General features: G+C 48.6%; 2 protein-coding genes across 2 annotated transcripts; both read right to left on the bottom strand.

Annotated features, from left to right (window-relative positions):
• Positions 1–302: 302 nt before the first annotated feature.
• On the bottom strand, positions 303–23222 carry FpNRPS4 (Non-ribosomal peptide synthetase FpNRPS4; the record flags this gene model as incomplete). Its single annotated transcript, XM_044847064.1, has 3 exons — positions 303–3365; positions 3414–13267; positions 13331–23222. 3 exons carry the CDS (start codon positions 23220–23222, stop codon positions 303–305), a joined length of 22809 nt encoding a protein of 7602 aa, XP_044712980.1.
• Positions 23223–24418: 1196 nt separating this feature from the next.
• Positions 24419–24741, bottom strand: FPOAC1_002484 (uncharacterized protein; the record flags this gene model as incomplete). The annotated part of the gene is made up of 2 exons (XM_044847063.1): positions 24419–24473; positions 24563–24741. The coding sequence occupies 2 exons, from the start codon at positions 24739–24741 to the stop codon at positions 24419–24421; spliced, it is 234 nt and encodes a 77-aa protein (XP_044712979.1).
• Positions 24742–25652: the final 911 nt, after the last annotated feature.

The following is a 25652-nucleotide window of genomic DNA, read 5'->3' as shown; positions in this document are numbered from 1 at the left end:
TCGCTACAGGTGGGGGCTTAGCCTGTAGACACCAATACAGGCAGTCTCACTGGCCATAGACATGCTGAGCAAGCCTGGAACATGCGCTACATGCTGATCCTCTCAACTATTTTATTCACTCCATCACGCAAAATTAACTGACGCTCAATTTGATGTGAAAACATGTGTTACTCCTCGATGTGATGCTAACTTGTCAAGCTCCATAGATATTGAGTTAAGTTGAAGAATACAATCAAATTACAGAAAAATGACCAAAAACTGAAAGACAAATGAAACAACAATTTACCAACACAAAACCCAACCTAAACATCTAGTGGTGTTTCAACATTTGTGGAAAAGTCCGTGATTAACGCGCAAAGACAATTGAACAATTGCTCAGCCAACTTCGTCCTTTCAACTCCATCCTGGCGATACAAGAAACAGACCTCGGTGCTGCTTGAGCCCTGTGGCGTGGTGACAACGCTAAAGTCGGCCGTGTCTTCCTGGGAAGCTACTACGCCAACCTTGTACGTGTTTTGTCCGATGTCTAGACTGCCAGTTTGAGGCATGCTCTGATGCTGGACAATGGTAGAAAAGCCGTTAGCTCCATTGTCGTCCCAGTTTGTGCAGCTTTTGATGATTTCTCTGAAGCCAAGTGATTCGTACGGTATGTTGTCTACTTGCTGATGCTGGATGCGTTGAAGAAGATCCAGCACGGTCCAAGAGTCTTGGTATTGTACACGTACAGGAACCACATTTAGGCAAGGGCCAACAATAGCTTCGATACCAGGAACATGGCGTGAATGGCGCCCACTGATGAGATGACCAAAGACAACATCGGTCGTCCCCGTATTCTTGGCCAGAACCATAGACCAGGCTGCCTTGATAACGGTAGCGGTTGTGATGTTGAAAGCAGCGAGCGAGGGTGTGGCCACAGTCCGTTTCAATAGGTTCGTGGGACTTGTGCGCATCGAGCCGCATTGTCGTGGAATGAGGTTCGTGGGAGCAGAATTGCTGAGGAGGGATCTCCAATAAGTGTATTGGTCAGAATTGGCCTTGCCAAACAAGCCATGGAGATAAGTCGCATACGAAGGTGTCGTGACAATAGCCTCCCCTTCATAAGAGGCCTTCAGAGCGTTAAGAATAGCAGGAAAGCAAACGCCGTCGTACAGGGCGTGGGAGAGTCTGATAAAGATCCTGTGTCGTTCCGAGAATTTGTGTCGGGCAAGAATAAAGCAAAGAGAAGACTTCTCAGGCCTGGGAGTTTGGCGAAGGTGATCTGATTCGAGTTCCAAGGTGAACTGCTCAATGTCGTCCACATCATGGAGAATGAGCTCGGACTGAACGTGGCGAAGGATGACCTGCAAGTAGGTTGCCTGGTACGGCACGAAGACTGTACGCAAGATGTCATAGGCGGCAATGACATTGGTGATACTCTCTTGTAGGAGGCCAATGTCAAGCGACCCTGTACCGTCGAGGAAGAAATAATTCAGCATCCATCGTGATTCAAGAAGGCTGCCCTCGATGGCTTGAGATTGGAAGTCGGTTGTCGGTAGAACATCTATGATACTAGCTCTGGAAACTCCAACGACAGGACAAACATTGTCTCGGACGAATTGTCCAGCATTTTGTTGGAAGAGAAGAGAGAGTGGTTCATAAGCATGTTGATCCATAACGATGGCTTCCTTCTTTGAGCTTAAAAGGGATGTGTTCCCATCACTAGAGACCATGTCTGCGTCTCTGTAGGACTTGTCTCTGAGACAATTCAGCATAGAGCCAAACGTCGGGTTCTTGAAGATGTCAGCCACAGAGAGCGGCAGATCTTGATCTCTAGCATCGCCCACCATCGCCATGGCAATGATAGAGTCACCACCACACTCGAAAAAGCTCCTCTCGAATGTTATATCAGTTTTTACAACATCCAGGTGATGCTCCCATAGCGTTGATAGTTTCATATAGAGTTGATCCTTGTCTCGGGGCAACGAACCCCAAGATGTAGATGGCGAGAAAAGTGTGGCGCTAGGTCCTGTAGAGTAGCTACTCATAGTCGAGGTGGGTGTAGCAACCTGTCGGCTCGTATGGCTGTGCTGGAAAGTCCATCCATCCAATACACCAGAGGTATTGACAGGCATTAAAGAAGTTTGTGACACCCGCAGATGCGACAAAGCTTCGTCGCCGTGATCGATGATATCGTTCAGTACCTCGGACATGACGATACCGAGGTCTTTTGCTTGCACATGGGAAAGAATGTTGGTCCAGTATCGGAACACAATTCCTTCATCATCGCGAGTGGTATTTGCGTTAAGCGTAACAGCGTATTCACTTGGATCAAAAGCATCGACCGACTCGAACTTGAGACCACCAAGATCTGAATGTCCCGACGAACCAGCATTTTGAATGGACACTGCCGTGTTGAAGAAACCTCGTTTCGATTGTCCCAACTCATGACTAACACGAGCGACAGAGAAATGTTGATGTGGGAGACTGTTGGCGTAATCCTCTTGTGTGTCGAGGAAGAGTCTCTTGAGAAGCATTCCATGGGTGAATTGGAAGCGGAAGACAAGCATGTTGATTAACGGCCCGACGATCTCATCAACACCATCGATATCAGCGTCGCGACCAGAAGCCAGATACCCAAAGCAAACATCTTGGGAACCGGTGTATTTACGAAGGACGAGTGCCCACGCCACCATGATCATGTTTGAGATTGTCACACCGGTAGCCGATCCAAGTGAGTGAAGTTCCGAGAATCTATCAAACTCGACGACAACGGACCCTAGACTCCGATTTGCCATATGGTCGGAGTTCATAGATGGAAACTCGGTGTATCTGGCGCCGGAGAGATAGCTCTTCCAGTACATCAAACTCGAGTCAGCCGGTTGTTTCGAGATGTAACTGATATAGTCCTTGTATGATGAAGGCTTGGTAGGCTGGAGACTATCGGCGTATGCGCTAGAAATGTCGCGAAGGATGATTGCTGTGGACGCACCGTCCGTTACAGCATGGTTCATCTCAAGCTTGACGAAAACTTTGCCGTGCGTCGTTTCGCATATCGTGATCTGATAGGGAAGAATGGGCGCCCCATGTCTCTTGTTAGTCTTTGCAAGTGACCTGGCTTTAAGTTTTGCCATAACGTCAATCTCTCGACATTTGACGATGTTGATTCGAGGCTTGCTAGGACGTATAACGACCTGATCAAAGGAGCCGCCACTGCGAACACTCTCGATGAAGACAGTTCGAAGTGCGGTATGACGCTCAATAACTTCCGAGCAGGCCTGAGCAAGCTTGGCAGAATTGATAGCTGGGCCGTTAGAGGCCGACACTTCAAGGATGGTGTGGAACAAGTATTGAGAGGGGTCTAGAAGTTGACTGAGAAGTATACCCATCTGCATAGGCGAGCATGGGAATATGTCTTGCACCTCTTCGAAACGAACATGAGCAGTAGATAGCGACTTGGTTACCAGCCTGTCAAGTTTGGTGTAGTCCAACGACATGAGTGGAAAGTCGCTGATAGTGGGACAAATTGGAGCGGCGCTGAGTTCCGTTGCCATGTTGCTGAGAACCTGCTTGCAGGTGGTTACCCACTGCCTGATAAGGTCTTGATGTAACATGTTCTTATTGTACATGAAGTTAAAATGGATTCCGTCTTTCAGAACAGAAATGGAGAGCTCAAATAGAGCCAGGCGACGTGTTTCGGGACCAACATCTGACATAGATGCCATTTCTCCCTCGCTCATGGAGAGATTGAACGGGCTTAGAAGAGATTCTTCTCCATCCGTTTGTTGCGACCTGCCTAGGAAGTTTAATAGGATCTCCATTGTCCCATGACTGTCAGGGCAGAGCTTCGTGGAATTGTTTAGGTAGCGTTGAGCGAAGTAAGGGCGGCCGTTGTTGGGTATGGCACGTCTCAAGTCTTTGACTTTACGCACATAGTCAAGGGTGTCGTTAGGGTCGACGTTGTAATGTGATACATCAATAGGACAAAGCGAGGTGAACCATCCGACAGTTTGAGAAAGATCAATCGAGTCATCCCATGGTTCACGGCCATGGCTTTCATTGAACAGTGTAGGAAGCTCACGGTCTGGGAAGCACTGTTCAAATGATATGAACAGCGCCGAGATGAAAAGATCCAGAGGTTCAGTTCGCAGTTTCCGATGAGCGTCTTCCAGTAGCAGAGAGACAGTTTCGGCGTCTGAAAGAGTAAATGATTGCTGAGTGGCCTGTGAATAGCTGTTGGAGATGTTTGAAACACCCCAGAAGTCTAGATTCGTAGGTCGTAGAGGGAATGGTAGAAGACTCCCGCTTTCCTTCTCCATTGATGTGGCATGCTCAATCTGTGCTGCGTTCCAACTTCGGAATGATAGAGGCTTTGGTGACATTGAACGAGAAGATGAAAGGAATGTCTCGAGGTCTTGAACAATGTTGATCCAGGATACGACGTCAACAACAAGATGATGAGCGATCATGGAGACATGGTGAAAGCCGTCGGGCATTCTGAACAGGTCGACAATAAATACTGGGCCAGAGATATCGATACTCTCTTGACTGGTTGCGATGCATCGGGCGATTTGGGAGGCATTACTGACCTCGTGGAAATGAAAACCGTAGGAATCTTCGGTATCTGGGGCAATGTGTTGAGACCACTGACCAATATCTGCAGACTTGTTGAATCGCGCACGAAGCATCGGGTGTCTCTGCACTAATGAATGAATGGCATTGGCGAAAGTACAAGCATCAATGGACTCTTTGACCGAAAAGAGCTGGCTTTGATTTAACCGGTCTCCACGGTCCTTGTTGGAACTGTTGTTGAAGAATAGTTGTTGGATCGGTGACAACGCAAATGGTTCACTGTTGTCATCTTCATATTCGAGGGTGCTATTCTGTCCCATGCGACCTTCCTTCTCGATCAGGGTAACCAAGTCAGCAATGGATTTACCACTCATGATATCTCGCATGGTCAATTGAATAGAGTGTTCGCGACAACGCGACATGACTTGCATGGCCATGATGGAGTCTCCGCCAAGAGAGATGAAGGGGCGACTAGATAGTGTTGCCTCGTCCGGCATGCGGAGAACTGAAGCCCAGATGCGTCTTAGAAGTCTTCCAACCAATGTTGTGTCATAATCGACAATAGTCTGGCTGATGGGTTGGCTCAGAAGAAACTCAGGCATTTCTATATCCATTCCGGCGAGCCATGTCTGAGTACTGGCCCTGTCGAGCTTCCCTGATAGCAACAAAGGAATAGCATCAACCACGAGCCATGATGAAGGCATCATGTAAGGTGGTAGAGTCTCGGAAAGAACGTGCTGCAAGTCAGGTATCTTTACACGGGCTGCCTCCATGTCAGACTCAGAAATTGGACTGAATTGCGAGGAAACAAGTCCTGGGTTGTGAGACTCGGGGTTCTTGAAGGAGAGAACAGCCACCAATCTGCCTTTGAAGATTCCAGACTTTGGTAGCGCTACCAAAGCATTGCGGAGCCGCGAGTCAGACTCAAGACAAGTCTCAATCTCGCCAAGTTCCATGCGCTGACCGTGAAGCTTCACCTGATTATCCTTTCGTCCAATGAAGGTCAAAGTCCCATCTGGACGATACCTGACCAAGTCACCCGTCTTGTACAGGCGAACTGGCTGTTGGTTCTTCTGGTTGACAAAGTGATGCATCCATGTCGGGTCTTCAATGAATAGTTGTGATGTCTTTGTCTTGTCATTGAGGTATCCTCGAGATAGGATGGGACCACTAATTAGTAGTTCACCTTCACAGCCCACAGGAACAAGCTGATTGTGGTTTTTGGCGTCAACGATCCAAGTGTGACAACCGTTCGTGGCACGGCCGATGCTGGAGAGATCTTGCTCTTCAGAAATACTTGAATTGGCAACAGCAAACACTGTACACTCAGCAGGTCCATAGCCATTGATCAACTTGACCTTGTGCGACCACTTGCTAACGGTTTCTGATGACATGGCTTCACCTCCACAGACGAGTGTTTGGAGTGTCTCGAACAATGATGGATCCTGCATGTTGGCCACCGAGGGGGTTAAAAATGCCCACGTAGCCCCGAGAGTATTCATGGCACCCGGCAAATCGGTGACCCTCATCTCTTCACTGGGAACACAGAGACAAGCACCCATAATGAGGGTGCTGAACGTTTCTCCCAAAGCGATGTCGAAAGCGTATGATGCAAAGTGGAAGACGTTCGAAGTAGATACGAGATTCATGCATTCTGTGTATGCTCTGGAGCTCGCCAAGAATGTCCCATGCTCAATGACAACACCTTTGGCCCTACCAGTACTGCCGGAAGTGTATATGACGAAGGCTGCATCCTTGTATGACACAGTTGGTAGATCTTGCGACATGACATGCTCTTGGCATAGCTCTTTATGAAAGAGCTCTTCGTTGACCGTGATAACAGTATTAGCAACATTGATAAATCGTTCTTGATAGTCAGGTGAACATAGAGCGATGCTGGCATTGCATTCACGAGCGATCTCTGCATGCCGAGCGCGAGGATGAGCTGGATCCAATGGTACAATGGTACCACCAGCGAGAATTACAGCAACTATCGCCACGGTAGTCCAGAGAGACTTATCCATGCAGCAGGGTACCATGGTCTCAGTCCTGACTCCCTCTTGTACAAGGCGCTTAGCGAGATGACCAGCGTGCTGTGCTAAGGAACCGTAAGTGAGATGACCATCCCAAGCCCGTATAGCGGTAGCATCATGGCGCGTGGCTACAGACTGCCAGAATAGGCTGGAGATACTATCACGCACAACATCTCGAGTACCCTCATTCCAGCTCTTGATCATCTGGAGATCCTCTTCGTTGTAGAACTGAAGCTCCGCCAACCTGCGATTAGGTTCTTGGGATAGATGGCTGAGCTGTTTGACAAGCGCGTCAAATTGGTGAGCGAGACGCTCTGCCCTCCAACCTGTCATGACAGTCTCATTGTGGTGAATGGTCAGCACCAAATTGTCAAGTTCAATTGAGCACTCAACAACCAGTGGATAAGTGAAGAAGTCCTTTTGGTTGACTTGTTCATCAAGCGGCTGTAGAAGGTTCTGTTGGTCTGTGACTTCATCGCTGGACTGGATGACAAGCAGGTTCCTGAAGTCACAGGCAACCGCAATTGATCCCCCGAGACGTTTGATGTGTTGAAGACCGGTATGTTGATAAGGAATGACTTCGATTGAGGTCTCCTGAATGGTGTTCAGGAAGTGTCCAACTGTGGTTTCACGGTCAATCTGGACTCTCCGAGGCACAGTCGTAAGAGTTGGGCCGAGGATATCTTCAATATTATCCAAAGCAATATCACGACCAGACAATGTCTCACCGAAGGCGATATCATCAGACCCGGTATGAACTCCCAGAAGTAGCGCCCAAGCTCCACGGATAATGGTTGGGATAGTAATACCAGCACCAATATCATTCTTTCTGCATGGCATTGTGTATTGAAGTGAAGAATTAGAGGACTCAATGTCCGATGGAGTTACGGTCGGAAAGTGAGATATGGTAGATGCATGTTGGAATTGTGCCCTCCAGAACTCATCAGAAGCTTTTGGATCAGTGCCAATCAAGTATCTGGCGAAGTTGGCGTAGGGAACAACTGGTATGGGCTGTTCCGTACTTGCTCCTTGGTAGAATTGGGAAACAAGATTGAGTAAAGATGGCATACTCCAAGCATCGTAAAGAGCGTGGTGTACTGTCCATACAAAGTATCGAAGACTAGAATCGGAAGGGTCGACGATCGCATACCTGGCCAACCGTCCTCCGTTTCGTTCAGGTAGTGACATAGTCTGGCTAGTGACAGCTTCGAGGCTGGTATAGTGTTCCCATTCAATCGCATGGGGTTCCAGTATAACTTGGTAACTCTTGAGGGATCGGGAGCTCACGATGCGTGATCTCAAAATGTCGACTTGATCCGAAGTCCTCTGCCATGCCAATTGTAGACTCTCCACGCCGATATTTGGTGGTATCTTGAAGATGTATTTGGCAACGTAGGCGCCGGGCTGCTGCATTGAGGCTGCCACGAGGCCTTCTTGGAGGGCACTACAGGGGTACAGGTCTTGTATCTGGCTTGTGTGAATAGCGCAACACTCGGCAATCTCATCAAGAAGCAAAGCGGGAGATTCGACATCATGGAGCAGTGAGAAAGGCTCAATATCCCCAATGTCAGTGTGCTTAGAATGACTACAACAAGTGGCCATCTCTGACAATGTGGAGCTCTTGAGTACATCCATGACGGTTAGGGAGATATCCTCCATCCTAGCGGCAGAGACAACCTTCATAGCGCTGATAGAATCGCCACCAAGTCTAAAGAAGCTGTCATCAGTACTTATGGTGCTGGCCGGGATGTTCAGAATATTCGCCCATATCTTCTGTAACTTGCGCTGTGTCGCGGTAGTCGGAGCTCGGCTGTTGCTGGCACCAACCAGCTTGTATTGTCCAATATCCTGAGGCAGTATAGACTGAGCGATGGCTTTCAGTTTCTGTCGGTCCAGTTTTCCAGCTGAGGTCCAAGGCATCCTCGTCACTGGGACATACATAGCTGGTACCATGTGTGATGGGAGCGCAGCCTTGATTGACGTCTTGAGTGATTGGCCAATCTCAATGTAGGTGCTCGACATGGGAAGTAGAGAGTCGTTCGCTTTGGTCTCAGCATCCTCGTTGACATGCTCATCAATAGTGAAGAACGCGGCCAGTATCTTAGTCGATGTCTTGCCCTGAGGACTAACCAATTCCACAGCGGATTGAACGTTTGTTGGCAAGTTAGCCCTGACATGGTGTTCGATCTCGCCAAGCTCAATGCGCTGTCCGTTGAGCTTGATCTGTGTGTCCTTGCGTGAGAAATAGTTCAATGATCCGTCCCAGTTATAAGTAACCAAATCACCAGTCTTGTACATCCGGTCCATACGGTCGCCGCAGAGCTTCATGTTTACACGCCATGGCGGATAGTCGATGAAAGCATCTCTTGTCGTGGCTTCGTTGTCCAGGTAGCCCCGTGCCACAATGGGGCCTTCTATAAGGAGTTCCCCGATGCTCCCAATAGGCATGAGGCGGTTGTGGTTGTGAGAATCGACTACCCAGACTCGGCAGCCGACAGCGTGACCAACATTGGCAGGTTCTTCGTTCAGCACTTCCCCATGTTGATCAACCTTGGTGTGAGATGCAGCTATGACCGAAGCCTCACTTGGTCCATAGGCATTGATGAGCGCAGCATGTCTTGACCACTTGGTAATGTGATCTGTTGTCATTGCTTCACCGCCAGTAACAAGGGTTTTGAGGCCTGGAACGCTACCTGGCTTAAGCACCTTTGCCACAGATGGTGTAAGTAAGGTCCAGTTGACATCATATTTTGAGATGACACCCGTTAGGTCATTCATACGCTCCTCCTCTGAGGGAATGCACACGCATCCGCCTACCAGAAAAGTGGTCAAAATCTCCATAATGCTGGCATCAAATGTGTGGGAGGCGAATTGGAGGACGCGAGAGTCGGACGTCATCTTGATAGCTGCCGCATGGGCAATTCCTCCAGTTATAAAGGCCCCATGCTCAATAATGGTGCCCTTGGGCACACCGGTCGTCCCCGAAGTGAATATGATGTACGCCGCGTTGTGAGGTTGAACTGTGACAGATGGTGGAGTTCCTGGCCAAGACGATAGTGCAAACCTAGTCTCGAAATTGATGGGAAGGACAGGTATGTTCATGTCAAACTTTTGCACCAAGGACGTTGAGCAAAGGATGAGCTTAGCATTGGTGTTTCGGACGAGGAACTCTGTGCGCTCAGGCGGGTGACTAGGATCAATTGGGACAAAAGCAGCTCCAGCTTTGAGGACTGCGAGCATAGCGATCGGCGTCCATGCGGACTTTTCGAAACAGAGAGGCACATACATCTCTGGCACGATTCCAAGCGATACTAAATGATGGGCGAGTCGTGAAGATACCACGTCAACCTCACTGTAAGTGAAGCTTGCATCCCAGGCTTCAATCGCCACTGTATCATGAGGAAGGCGCTGAACATTCCGCTCAAATACATGATGGACGCATTGGTTCAATAGCACTGGTTCAGTGTGGTTCCAAGCCATCAATTGTTGCGCGCACTCATCGCTGAGAACATCGAGCTGATCTGTAGGAAGTGATAAGTCGCATGTGATGATTGAAGTCAAGATTTTGTCAAAGGTGGAGGCAAGGCTCCTGGCTTGTGAATCAGATATCTTGTCTGCCCAGTAACACAGTTGGAGTTCTACAGTTTGTTCCCAGACTTCGACGTTGACAGTCAGGTCGTACTCATTGGGATCCTGCGCGTCCTTGACGTCAAATGAGACAGATTCTGTCTTCATGGACTTGTCGATGGACCTTCGTTGGAAGGAGTATGCAGTATTAAAAAGTGCTTCGTTGGGTAAATCTATCAAGCGCTGTATGTCGGCGAGTGAGACGTTCCTGTGCGCCATCGCGGCGCTGAGGTCTCGTTTAACCGTGCTAAGGGCGTCTCCAACTGTTAGAGACGCATCAAGGCGCACTCGAAGAACCAACATGTTGATGAAAACTCCAATCGCCTTATCGATATTTGGAACAGGGACATCTCTGTCTGCAACAAGATATCCGAAGCAGACATCGTCATGACCTGTATAGGCTTGCAGAACCAACGCCCAGGTGAGCTGGAGAACGTTGGATAATGTGACGCCTGCACCAGTACAGAATGTCTGTAGATCGTCTGCATGTGAGATGGTCTGATCCAGATATCTCAAAACCTTGGGGAGTGTAGATCTCGACACTGGCGACAAGTGGCATGGTTCGACATCGCTCAAGTACTCACGCCAGTATTCGATGTCATGGGGACTCTGGACTTGTAAATGAGAGACGTAATCTCTGTAGGTCGAAACAATTGTCAAGTCGAGAGATCCTTCGTAAGCCATTGCCAGGTCGCGGAACAGAATTGGCATAGACGTCCCATCACATAAGGCGTGACTCATCTCCAAAAGACAGGTAACCTTTCTTTCTGTGCTCTTGAAGATGCTGAGATGGTGAGGCGGCCTACTACTCATGATTTGTGGTGAAAGACGGTCACCCATCATTTGAAGTCTTTCGTCGTCGGCACATTCGAAGACGGAAACTTCAGTGCAATAATTGCGCAGAACTACTTGATAGATGCCGCCCTCCTCCAACAGAGAGTCAACAAAAATAGTCCGGAGCGTTGAATGACGCTGAACAACTCGCTGCCACGCATCCTCAAGGCGATGCACGTCCACATTATGACTTGGCTCGACACAGTCAATTCCAAATGTGACAGAATACGAATAGAACTTGGGGTTCCTGATCTGGGCAAAAAGAATACCCATTTGAACTGGAGAGCAAGGATAGACAGCTTCGACATCGTTCCAAAACGAGATACCCGTTTCGGCAAGTCTTGCGTCGACCTTAGAGGCACCTCTGAATGCAAGGGGAAGGAGGGAGATGTCAGGATCCTGTGGTTCAGGCTTGGCCTGAGACATTCGTTTGACAGCAGTCTGGAGAGAATCCGAGAAATTCTTGATCCACTCTAGAATGCAATGCTGATGCTTCATTTGTCTGTTGTAAGAGAAGCTGAAGCTCAAGACATCTCTGCAAAACGAAGCAGATATCTCAATAAGTGCGAGTCGTGGCACATCGACCCCAATATCGGTCTGCGAAGCTGTTGACTCAAATATGCCGCCAGGTGACCTGAATACTGACTCTTCCAACTCAGTCTTCTGCCTTTGACCGAGAAAGTTGAAGGCCAATTCCACAGGCCATTCTGGATAATGGGTGTGGCTTGCCTCAGACAGCATCTGATAGGCAAAATAAGGGCGCCCCTTGCCAGGCATTCGCCGTCTAAAGTCTCTGATCCAACAAATGGCATCAAGAATATCTGGCTCTGCGGGTAAGGACTCGGGTAAATAGACAGGACAAAGGGTTGTGAACCACCCTATTGTGCGCGACAGATCTATCTTGTTGTCTGTTGGCTCTCTACCGTGGCCCTCGTTGAATATTGTAGGCATTGAAAGCCGGTCCGGAAATGATTCATAAAACGACAATAGTAAGGAGCCGAGTAAGACGTCAACAACATCCGTGTTGAATGCTTCATTCCAAGGGCCCAGCAGTTGAAGCGACACATCAGACGCGAATTCTGTTGTCTCTGTGATTGTGTCGCCATGGAGGTTGGGTACATCTTGCATTTCCCAGTAGGTGAGATCTTGAGCAGGCACTGGAACATCGTGGAAAATGCGATCCAGTGTTTCGTTGCAAGTTTCTTGGAGTTGTAACAAGTTCCATGTCTGGAACGAAAGTGGTTTTGTCAAATTGGACACTGTTGATGATAACAGCCCTTCTAGATCTTGCAAAAGAATGTTCCAGGAGACGACATCGACAACAAGGTGGTGGGCAGCTAAAAAGACGATTTGCTTGTCGGTGTCCTCCATCTCCATGTCAACCGCTGCGAGTAATGGCCCCTTGAAGATGTCCAAAGATGTTTGAGTCTTTTCAATCAACTCATGAGCGCGGCATTGATCTACACCAACATGCGATTCGAAAACAAACGAACCGTCAATGTCAGTAGTTATACGCTGAGAATAGACCTCATCAATATTGACGAAACGAGCACGTAATATGCTATGGGTTTTAACGATGGTTTCCAAGGCATTCGACAAATCATGAGGTGTGACTTTCCGCGTCGTCTCCAGAATCATGCTCTGGTTGAAGTGAGTAGACTCAGAGCACATGTGCTCAAAGTAAAGCTTCTGAATAGGCGATAGAGGGAACAACTTGTTCTCTTCTTCATCTTCCTGTTTCACATCCTCTACAGCCTGAACAAACGATGCGAGCTCGACGATGGACTTGCTTTGCATAATTTGGCTGACTGAAAGAGACATATTGGAAGACCTGCAGATCGCAACCAGTTGCATCGCCGAGATTGAGTCTCCTCCCAATTGAATGAAAGATCGCGCAAATGGCACGCTGTCGATCTCGATGCCCAAGACCTTAGCCCAGGCAGCCCTAAGCTTAGTCTCAATGTTTGTAGCTTCTCGGTCTAGACCAGATGCTTGGGTCTCTTCTTGTGCACAGAGAGCCATCTGGTATTGTTCAGGGGACATTGTCTCAACCCAATCAATAGCCTTTCTCCGATCCAGCTTACCAGATGGTAAGAGAGGAATGTGACTGACTACGATCCACGTAGATGGGATCATGTAAGCGGCCAAATGTCCTGTGAGATTGTCACGTACGCTTGTCAATTCAGAAGGCGCAAAGTCAATCACCATTTGCATCTCATCAGCCGCTATTGACACGAATGTGGAATGCAGTGACAGTATTGCGACTAGACGGTGTTTGAGCGGTCCACTCTTTGGGATAAATGCCAGACAGGATTGAATAACTGTGTCTGCGCTCAGATGATGCTCAATCTCTGACAACTCAAGTCGTTGGCCGTTAATCTTGACTTGGTTGTCCTTTCTCCCTTGAAACTCGAAAGACCCATCTTCGGTGATTTTGACAAGATCGCCGGTTCTGTAGAATCTGCGTTCGTTGCTTGCAGTCTCAATGGGAAACTTGCTACACCATCGCGGGTTGGTGATAAAAGACTCTGCATTCTTCTGTGGGTTCTTGAGATACCCTTGAGATAGAATTGGACCTTCCACCAAAAGCTCTCCAACGACACCAACAGGTACAAGTCTGTCGTGGTTGGTAGAGTCGATGACCCAACAGAGACCTCCCACGGCGCGACCAATATTGGACGGGCTAGAGTTTTCCCCGACCCTTGAGTTGACTGTTGCAACAACCGAAGTCTCACTGGGTCCATAGGCGTTCATCAATCGGACTGGTGGTGCCCAAGTTGACACATGGACACGAGACATGGCCTCGCCTCCAAGCACCAGCGTCTTGAGCTCGGGGACAGTGGATGGCTCAATCAGCTGAGCTACGGAGGGAGTCAATAGAGCCCAATTGACGTGCATGCGTCGAATTACTCCCACGATATCGTTACTGCGTTCCTCCTCAGAAGGCACACAAACAGTTCCGCCGTGAATCAGAGTGCTAAGAGTTTCCATGATGCTGGCATCGAAGGTATGCGCAGCGAATTGTAACACTCGAGATGATTCCGCCATCCCCATAGCCTTTCCATGCGCCATAGCTCCAGTACAAAAGGCAGAGTGGCTGATGATTGTCCCCTTGGGTCGTCCAGTCGTACCAGATGTAAAAATACAATAGGCTGGAGACTTGGGAGACACGGACAAGTCATGTCCAACTGGTGGGACCGAGTCTTTCATCATGGTGTTGGAGACAGAGATGACCTTCTGACCTAGCCCGGTCAAGCGTTCGGCATACTGGGGGGATGCTAGGACAATAGTAGCCGCGACATCGGTAAGGATACCGCTGATACGGGCATCAGGATGAGCATAGTCCAAGGGTACGAATGCAGCACCAGACTTCAAGATGGCGAGAATTGATACAACGACCATAGACGACTTCTCCATGCAGAAAGGAACGAATGTGTTGGGGCGAATGCCAGCTTCAATCAAGACAGATGAGAGATGTGTGGATTGAGAATCCAGATCCGAGTAGGTGAGGTTCTGATCCGACGCGCAGACTGCCACCTTGTCTTGCGATTGGCGTATTCCCGTCGCTCTGATAACATCGTGTACAAGCATTTCGCATGAAGGTATCATTTGACCGGTCATCTCGGAAAGCGACTGGTAATCCCGGGTGCTGATGAGTTCCAGGTCATTGAGTTTCTCATCCATCAGCTCTCTGGACGTTACCGTCGTCAACATCAGCGCGAACTGATCCATGATGCGATACATTTGTGACTCGCAAATAACTTCGGGATCAAAGTGAACAACAGTCTCAAGCTCGCCATCAGTGACGTGACAAGACAGCATAAGCGGGTAAGAGTAAAAGTTGGTCCCAGCCATCTCGTTCGTCTGGTCACACCAAAATGTGTCTGTTGACTTCCGTGGCCCGTAGTTGATTGCTAAAAGGTTCTGTGCGCCACAAGCAAAGGCAGTATCATTGTTGATACGTTTGATGCGATGAATGCCAGTGAATTGGTGCATTCTGACCACTGCAGATTGGGCCTGGACGGAGCTGAGAAGGTCAGAGACCTTTTGTGAGCGATCCAGTACTATCCGTGTTGGAACAGTAGTCAGCGTGGCGCCGATCATCTCCTCAATGCCGTCGACAGGCGCATCGCGACCTGTCATGGTTTCCCAAAAGATGACATCGTCTGATGCCGCATAGGTCGACACTGCCAATGCCCAAGCCGACCGGATCATTGTGGCTGTGGTCAATCCCAATCCAGAAGACTTCATACCATCACCTTCATGACCGAAACTAGCCTTGTGAATAATGAGGCCACTCGCATTTGGCTTGTGGTCGGGGTTGGGAAGGCGGGGAAAGTGTTGCGTAGCGATATCAGCGAGATAAGACTCCCAGAACTTGACATCTTGGCTAAAGTCGATCTCGGTAAGATACCGAATGAACCTGGAGTAATTGGGGCCGCTGACTATGGGTTCTGGTGCGGGTAGTTGGATGTTCTCATAGCATTGCTTGACCTTATCCAAGATAAGAGGCAGACACCAGCCGTCGTAGAGCGCATGATGAATAGTCCATACAAATAAGACTTCAGAACCATCTTCGACGATTGCGTAGTCAGTCAGCTTTCCACCGTTATACAACGGAAGCTGGGATCGAACAGCTTGGACTTCCGAGAGGTTGCCAAAGGTGGTCCATTGAGGAACATCCTCTTTCAAGACCACATTCAAGATACCGCCGTCGGTCGTCTGCACGAGTCTGGTCCGTAGACTCCCCTCAGCTTCTATCACGAGCCGCCACGCCATCTTGAAACTGTCGATATCTGTACCATTCGCCATTTGGAAGACAAACTGGGCGACGTATGCTCCAGAGTCCTTGGCTGACAGAGCCATGAGACCCTCTTGTATGGGACTGCAAGGGTACATGTCTTGCACATCCCCAACATGGACTCGAGCCGCGGCTCCGATCTCCTCTTTCAATGTATCCATTGGGACCGCGTTTGATAATAGGGAAAACGGCTCGACGGCAGTGACTGCAACTCTGGATAATGGGAGCGCCGATTGAGCCATGTCTTGCAGAGACACTTTCTGGAAGACACCAGTGACAGTGAGATTGATGTTTGACTTTCTTGCAAGCGTTACTAGTTGCATCGCGGCGATAGAGTCTCCCCCAAGCCTGAAGAAGTGATCCTCGACCCCAATGGTGTTCACATCCACGTTTAGCACATGTGCCCACATACCAGCCAATTGCTTTTCCATGTTACTCGACGGGGCTCTTCCGCTCTTCAATGCCAACTTGTAGGAGGTAATGTGTGCTACAGGCACTGATTGGACTAGGGATCGAAGGCGTCGGCGGTCCAACTTTCCTGATGAGGTCAAGGGCATCTGCGAAACTGGAAACCAGACAGAAGGGATCATGTAGGCAGGAATATTGTTTGAGAGACAAATTTCCAGTTCTTTGGCCAGTGATCTGAAAGCATCGTTCATGGCCATTAAACTACTTTCTTCTGTCCCGTCATAGAGAATGCCACCTGATTCAGCGCATATAAAACTGGCAAGAGATTTTTTGCCTTCGAATTGGATGAGCTCGACGGCAGACGTCCAATACTGGGGGAGGCTTTTCTCTAAGTGATGCTCAATCTCTTCCAGCTCGATACGCTGACCATGAAGTTTCACCTGAGTATCCTTGCGCCCAAGATATGTAAGAGTGCCATCAGAGTCATAGCGCACTAGATCACCAGTCTTGTAAAGCTTGCGACTCATGTTGCCATCGCGACAGATGTTTTCAACGGTGGAAGATGGTGCCACAAAAGACTGTGCCATCTTCTCGGGCAGATTGAGGTAACCACGAGAGACAATGGGACCATCAACGAGGAGCTCCCCGATGCAGCCAATCGGTACCAGACTATTGTGATCAGTAGTGTCGACTACCCAAGTGACACTACCGACAGCACGACCAATATTGGTAGCCTTACCCGGTTGAGCAATTTCACCAGAGTAGGTAGAGTTGACAGAGCACTCGGATGGCCCATAACAACACTGTAGAGACACGAAGTCGCGCCAGATCTCAACACACTTCTGGGTCACAGCCTCGCCGCCCAGAGCCAAAGTCTTTAAAGTTGGAACGTCCAACGGGTTGATCAAGCAGGCAACCGTGGGAGTGATGTCAGCCAGTGTCACCTTGTAGCGGTTGATGGCACCAGCCAGGTCATAGAACCTCTCGTGTTCAGAAGGCACGCATACGCAACCTCCAAGAGCAAGTGTAGTAAATATCTCAGAAAGACTGTTGTCAAAGGTATAAGAGGCGAATTGAAGCACCCTCGATTCCTTGCTGTAGCCAAGCTTCGGTCCAGAGTACTTTGCATTAGTAGCAATTCCTCTGTGCTCCAAAACAACGCCTTTAGGTCGGCCAGTACTTCCAGATGTGTAAATGACAAAGCATGCGTTGTGGGGGTAGGTCTGGGGAAGATCTGCTGTCGTTGAGATGGTTTGGAGAAGGTGTGAGTCCACGACGACGGTCTTTTCGACTATACCGCTGAGTCGAGACGCCATTGAAGAGGACACAATGGCAATGGAAGCACTTGTATCCTCAGCACGGAGTCTGATCGCGGCGTCTGGGTGGGCTGGATCTAGAGGAACACATACACCGCCTGCCTTCAGAACGGCCAACATAGCGACAACTGTAAAAGCCGATTTGTCAAAACAGACCAGTACACATTTCTCTGAGTCAACACCCAGGTCAGCGATATGATGAGCGAGCTTGGTAGAGGCAGCATCAAGCTCTGCATAGGTAAAGTCGGCATCCCACGAAGCAATTGCAGGAGCCTCAGGGCGAAGAATCATCTGCTCTTTGAACAGTTCATGCACGCAGCTTTCGGAAGCCTCGGGCATAACATGATTCCACTGAGAGATTTGCTGATGGTGTTGAGGACCAAGATGGTTAAGCTGGGTTATCGGTTGGTCGCTATAGTGGAGGATATTACTGAGCGCAGTGGTAAAGGCACTCGCGACATTTCTAGCTTGTCCGTTTGACATTGTATCCGACCAGTACATCAAGTCAATAGCCATGTTATTCTCACCAGCCTCGATGTTGACAGACACATCGTACTCATCAGGATCATAAGTCGGGCGAACTTCCTCAAACACAACATCTGGGGGGTTCTGTGGTACGGGTGGAAGCTTCCTGTATGATAACGCTGTGTTGAAAAGAGCAGTATCTGATAGTTTCAGGGCGTGTTGAACTTGTGCAAGTGGAACATGGCGATACTCCAGACTGCTTAGGAAGTCCTTCTGCACAACCGCCATCACATCACCTAGAGTTGCCGAATTGGAGATGTTGCAGCGGCATGTAACCATGTTGATGACAGGCCCAACAACATCCTCGATGCCCTGAATTGGCGCGTCGCGGGCGGATGTAAGATAGCCGAAACAAACTTCCTCTGACGCAGTGTACAGACGCAGTACCAACGCCCAAGCAGCATAGATGGCGTTCACGATGGTAACTCCCCGGTCGTCACACAAGCTCTGTAGCTGAGCTAACTCGTCGAACTGAACTCTGAAGTAACTCATCTCCCTTGACTCGACAACTTCGCCATCATCAAGAACCGGGAAATGACAAGGTTCTATATCCATCAGATATGACTTCCAGTACTCTATTCCATGCTGGAGATCCTGGTATTGGAAGCTTCTGATGTATTCACTGTAGGGAGGACCTTTGTCAGACCCAAGTATGCCAGAGTAAGCCAGTGACAGGTCGCGAAAGAGAATAGATAGAGAAGTCCCATCCACGATGACATGACTAATGTCTAACTTGCAAAAGACTTTGCCCGTCTTGGACTTGCAAATCTCAAACACATGTAGTAATTGAGAATAATCCTTGTGGTGTCGTGGCATGTCCAGAGCACTGATCGCATCATCGTCTGTCTCAAACTCGGACATAACGAGAGGGACTTGAACTTCTCTCAGAACCACCTGGTCAAATAAAGAATCGTCAAGAGTCACACTCTCCACGAAGACGGTCCTCAACATAGGATGATAGTCTACCATACGCTTCCAGGCATTGGCAAGCTTCGTTACATCTACCGATCCGCCACTCCTGCTCTTGACGTGATGGAGTGTGTAAGCAGCATAGGCGGCGCTGTCCTTTGTCGTGCTAACCAAGAGTCCTGATTGCATTGGTGAGCAAGGGTAAATGTCCTCAACCCTGTTAAGGTCTTCGATACCAACTTCAGGAAGCTTTTCTTTCGTCAACAGGCGAAGGCGGTCGTAAGTCAGGGACACAAGTGGAAAGTCGCTCAATGTTGGCTCCGGTGGCATGATAGCTAGGGACTCAACTAAAATGCCAATGTTTTGTTCGCACGAAGCAATCCACTCCCGAATCTTGGATTGGTGCTTCATATTGCGGTTGAACAAAAATGAGAACCTCAGAGTTCCCCTCGTGATGACAGCAGAAACCTCAAAGAGAGAAATACAAGCCGTTGAAGAGCCAACGTCAGCGCCATCGGTAGCACTTCTGACTTCTCCTGCGATATCCCCGATGGGTGTAAACAGAGCACCCTCACGCTCCAGTTGCTGATACTGGCCAAGGTAATTGAACGTGATCTCCAGTGGCCAGTGACGAGAGAAAGCTCTCTCACCATCCTGTGTCAGCCAGCGACTAGCAAAGTAAGGCCTTCCACTATCAGGCATTTTACGTCGACCATCCTTGACCATTTTGATGGTATCAATAAGAGTGGAAGATACATTAGAGCCAGCAAAAACTGGGTAAATAGTTGTGAACCATCCAACCACGTTGGACAAGTCAATGGAAGGGTCCCAAGGCTCTCGGCCATGCCCTTCAGCAAAGATTGCCGGAATTCGACGATCAGTGAATGTCTGTCCAAATGAGTAGACCATGGCTGCCATGAGAACGTCTGGGATCTCAGTGCGCAAAGCATCATGACACTTGGATAGTAATAGAGATGTCTGTGCAGGTCCAACTTCGAATCCTTCATAGACCATCTGACCATAAATGTTGGGTGTACCCTCCATTCCCCAGTAGGCAGAGTCCCCATCAGGGATTCCATGGATCGGAAGTGCTCGCTCTGGTGCCTGAGCACTAGCATGATACTGTTGCATCTTGCACCAAGCCTGGAAAGGCAAGGGGGTATCCATATCAGGACTCAGTTCAGGTAGCAATAATAGCTCCTCCAACTCTTGAAGGATGATCCTCCAAGAGACAAGGTCTATGACCAGATGATGAGCGACAACGAACAGACGTTGATCTTGGCCCTCTTCATCGATAAGGTCAGCGGCGAGGAGTGGGCCATTGGAATGGTCAAGACATGTTTGGCTGTCGACGAGTGTATGATAGAGCCCTTCCTTTGAGGTCAATTGAACGGATCGCAGACGAAAGGAGCTCTCAACGGCATCTGTGACTCTCTGCTGCCACGTGCCACAAGAATCTTGGCTGAATCTAGCTCGAAGCATTGAGTGTCTCTGTACGGTAGCCTCAATAGCTCTGCGCATAGCGGGTTCGTCAATATGCCGGCTCATGCGAAGAAGGAAGCTCTGATTATAGTGGCCCTGGTCATGGTTGGGTCTTGAGAAATAGAGCTTTTGGATAGGTGAGAGCTCAAACGGTGTTTCGATAGTCTCTTGGAGTAGTTGTGGCTTCTCAATATCCTTCACATGTCTAGCAAGGGCGCTGATGGACTTGGAACTGATGATTTGAGAGACAGTCAATCCTAAGCCGCGTTTCTTGCACTCACTCATAACCTGCATGGCTGAGATGGAGTCGCCACCTACACTCAGGAAGGACTGGCTGAGGCCAAGTTGTTCTGTCTTGAGATTGAGAACATGAGTCCAAATATTGTGTAACTGTGATTCCGTCTCATTCGAGAACGTCAAACTCTTCGAGACGCCGTCGATGGCAACAGGGTTGAGTTTGCGGTAGATGGCCTCGGTCATGTCCTCCACCCACTTCCCTGTCTGCCTGCGGTCGAGCTTTCCTGATTGTAGACGAGGAATGAACTCAACTGCAAGCCACGTGGAAGGAATCATGTATGAAGGCAGCCTTTTGGCGAGGAGTTGCTTAGTCTCTTCAACCTTGGCAAGTGCGACCTGTTCTAGGGAACCATCAATCAACTTGTAAGGCTGACCATTTGGTACTAGATCGTTGCCCAATGCATCACTTAGCTGAACAATAGCGAGTAGTCTCCCTTCGCAGAATCCCGCCTTGGGAAGAACAACCATGCCATGCTTGATACCGATACCGACATTGAGGTGGTACTCGATCTCACCAAGCTCAATTCGCTGTCCATGGAACTTGATCTGTGCATCCTTCCGTCCAGCGATGTGAAAGGAGCCGTCGGAATTGTATCTGACAAGGTCGCCTGTCTTGTACATTCTTCTCAGGCTGCCGCGGTTCGGCTGACTGAGGGTCCATGCAGGATCAACTATGAATGCCTCACTTGTCTTCTCGGGTTCTTTGTAGTATTCCCGAGCAAGTGTGTGACCTTCAATAACGAGCTCTCCGACAGCTCCGACTGGCATAAGGCGATTGTGATTGTACCGATCAACGACCCAACAGTTGATACCAACCTGATAACCAATGTTCAATGGGTTCTTGCCTTCTCTCATGCCTCGATGAACATGTGAGACAACAGATGTTTCTGCAGGGCCATAACAGTTGATCAGATTGATATGAGACCATGATCGAATGACAGCTACTGTCATGGCTTCTCCGCCAGTGACAAGAGTCTTCAATGATGGGACCTTGGCAGGGCTGATGAAATTGACAAACGTCGGTGTCAATAGTGCCCAGTTGACTCGAAGCTGCGTAATGGCTTCCTCAATCGCATTTAGCCGGGCCTCCTCGCTAGGTATACAGACACAACCACCCAGGATCAAGCAAGTCAAGATCTCAGTGATACTCACATCGAAGGTCGATGCGGCAAAGTGAAGTGATCGTGTGTTGTTGTCCATCATCATTGCAGGCCCGTGGGCAAGAGCGCTTGACAGCAAAGCCCCATGCTGTATCAAGGCACCCTTGGGTTCCCCGGTGGTTCCAGAGGTGAAGATCATGTAGGCCCCGGAGCTCCATAGACCACAGTCGACTTCTCCTGCCTGTTCTACGAGTCTCTCGAATAACTGAGCATCGACAGAAATTACGTTAGATGCAATGCTCTCCAAAATTTCTTGGTGCTGGGGTGAACATAAAATAGTCTCCGCATCTACCTTGCGTGTCAGACTTTGCAAGCGCATCAACGGCTGGGTTGGATCAAGTGGTACGAATATGCCACCAGCTTTGAGAATAGCCAACATGGCAACAACGGTCCATTTGGATTTGTCGAAGCAAATAGGTACGAAGATCTCGCCGCCGACACCTAACTCTTGCAAGTGAAAAGCGAGACGATCTGACAGAGTCAGTAGCTGGGAATAGGAGAAACTCCCATCCCAAGCACAGACTGCCTCTGCGTCTGGTCTTAGCGCTCCCTGCTCTGATATAGCTTGGTGAATACATTTCTGTACATTGCTCAACGGAGAGCCGTTCCAAGTCAAAATCTTCAACTCGTCTTGTTCACTGCAGCAGTTGAGAGTGGAGATGACGGTTTTCTTTTGTGTAGCAATTTCCTTAAATATCTTGTTGTAGGTGTTGCTAATGGACTCTGCCTGTTCTTTTGTCATGAAAGTAGGATCCCATGACAACAAAGTTTTCATAGTGACAGGGTCCACCGACATGTGTAACTTGCACCATGAGTAGATATTGTAGGCTCCATTTTCACATGTAGGCTGGCTGCCCAAGTTACAGATGGAAAGTGTGGTGTTGAAAAGTGTTTTGGCCTTGGTCTCTGGTACCATCGCAGAGGTGAAACCGTTTCCAGCAAGAATATCATCAAGACTGTGATCGGCAGTGACATGCACCTGCATTGCAGATGTAACACCGTCTGTGCATTTTGATTCTGTGGTAAGCATGTGCTCACTCCGGAACCCGAAGCACACACTGTCGAGTCCAGTGAAACGTTCCAGGAGGATCGCCCATGCCATGCAAAACATGTTACACGGCTTGGTAAGATCTTCATTGAAGTCGTGTACCAGATGGCTGGAATAGCTTGAGACGGTGACCTGACCTTCCTGGCCCATTTCAGATGCAGTGAAAATGGTTGGCTCCATATCTGAAAGTGCTTGGCTTTCAAAATCGACACAGCCACAGGTAGATGGGTCCATTGTGCAAGACATTAAGCGATAATGTGATAAAAAGATTTCTTTGCGAATAGTATATCACAAGATGATAATCTCGAAGTGTTCGTCGGCGTGATACAGTTCGATTTGATGTTGTACTTTGCAAAAAGATGCGGCGGAACGCAGTTCGAACGGGCAACAAGCCGGATATATCCTTGTTACAAATGCCTGGTCATACGGGAAAGAATCACAATTCGAGTGTCAAGTCCAGGGTACAATGGAAGAGGTCACTCCGAGGACCTACCTTGGCTTTCAGCTGGATAGAACCTTGCATCTAGTTCATTACACGCGTGGCGTATCAGCCGGGGAAGCAAGACCTTGGTTTACTTCAAGAGTTCCCAAGAATATCTTCTACTCTTGCGCTGAGGCAACATGTTTCTCCACCCCCTATCCACTCCTTTACATGTACTACAGTAGCAGGGACGAAAAGTGTGAACCAACCGGGGAAAGCTGGCTCCATTGCTTTTGTTCTGTAGATTTCACCCCCCTAACATCCTACAGCTCGGATTCAGCCACCAGTTTGGCAATATTACACCATATGTCTTCATAATAATGAAATCCAACCACTGTTATGCATTATTATACGAGCATTGGTTGGGCATACCCGGTGATAGTATCAAAATCGAAGAGAATTCTATCAGTTTGCTGGCCGCTTACTAACTTGCCGGGACATTCTCTAGAAACTATTCGCCTTGCCCAGTTTTCTATAACGTCTTTCCTTGGCAGGATTTTTTAATGCAGCTGAACCGTTTTGACCTAATTTGCCCAGAAATGTACATTGATATCAGTTCTTTTGTCAACGTGTGGTCACAATATTGGAGTCTATGACAATACTATGTCCAGGGGTTGGCTCAACAAACAAGTATTTTGTGGCTGGCTAGCAATGGCAGAACAGATTTTTCACTTGAATGCAACCAACATATGAATTCTTATCGGGATCATATCATACCAATGAACTGAGAAAGTGATACCCTTGCCTCGAGCAAACACTAGGCAATTGTATGCGATTGGTCTATATGTGAGGCCCATCCGGTTGCCACTTAGACGCAGAACCCAAAACGGTCGATGGATCATATAACATGATTGACTTGCATCCGTCCCATGGTGGAGTTGTTGTTGAAAACGTTACTATAGCATGTTTCCTTGTCGCCTCGATAGAGTTGCATCTGCAAGTGGCACGGTTATTCAGCTGCTCTGCGTGGGTTACGCAGGTCAACAACGAGTAGTTTGTTCATTCTTGGCATTACGTTAATGACTCATGTTCTGAGGTGCAGTTGCGGAACCGCGATTAAGCTCCGCCTAAATACATCACAAAAGCCACTTACGCAGGAGAATAAAAGTGATAGAGTTTAGCAAGGCTTCCATGTGGGACCACCTCCTCGGAGTCCTTGAGGGTTGCGAAATTTGAGTGGATTCTAGTTTTAACACGATGATTTGATGATGCCAATATCATGATCTCCCGATACGAAGGTCTCTTGGACAGGTTGCATAAGTGGGTTTCCATATGAGAATATCGTCAGTCTTTGCATAGAGTACGCTCACTTCTTCTCCGAATTTGTCAGAGCAGGATCTCCTGAGTTATACTACATGAGGCTTAGATCTCTACGTTGTCTAGACTCAGGGACCACAAAAGGGTGAAAAAGGATTCTATCCTGGCTTGTCTCTCTGTCATCACTTCAACCGAAAGCGCTTAGCCAACATTAGTGAGGCGATTCCGGATATTCCTGGTTATCTTACGATGTGATGTTTCCTTGACGTTGCAAACTCAGTATTTGCTTTTGTATAAACACATTATAGTATTTAGGCGAAATAAGTAAAGTCCGGGGTTGCAATAACAACCCTGCAGGATAAAACTGCTTCTATTATATGATTTGATGTGAGTTTTCTTGGCAATCGGGTTCTGGACTATGTTGGGTTCCATTAGAGCCAACAACTGCCATAATTAACCTGAGGCTTGATGAACCGGCATCGTCTCCGGTTCACCGGCCAGTCTCCATTCCAGCACGAGCAAGGATGTGGTGCGTTGGTCTAGACTACGGCTACGGAGCGAAGAGCCCGCCGTTTTCGATCAGTACCACGTAGTTACATGCTTTTCAGCTTGCAAATCTTTGCCCCATGTGGGTAAACTGTCTCGTGCCGTCCCGTATTTAGCGTTCCCAACCAGGTACAACATCAGATCAGGTAAGGCGGTGGTGATCATATCAGGATTTTAATTATCCAAACTAATGATAATTCGCTGAATTAGTATCCAGCAGAGATTTCAAGAGCGGGAAGACTTATCCCACTCTTTTCCTTGTGCCCAACGTTTCTTGTCTTGCTCGTATAGCTCTGTTTCCTCTCGCCTCGCCTCTCTCGCTTCTTTTTCCGGACTGGGCCATTTCACTGGGGGGTAGTCGTTTGCTTCATTTTCCACGT

This window comes from Fusarium poae, chromosome 1 (assembly GCF_019609905.1).
Source record: "Fusarium poae strain DAOMC 252244 chromosome 1, whole genome shotgun sequence".
NCBI classification, from domain to species: Eukaryota; Fungi; Ascomycota; class Sordariomycetes; order Hypocreales; family Nectriaceae; genus Fusarium; species Fusarium poae.
The sequence above is the reverse complement of the archived record's forward strand: the minus strand, read 5'-3'. Positions and strand labels throughout refer to the sequence as shown.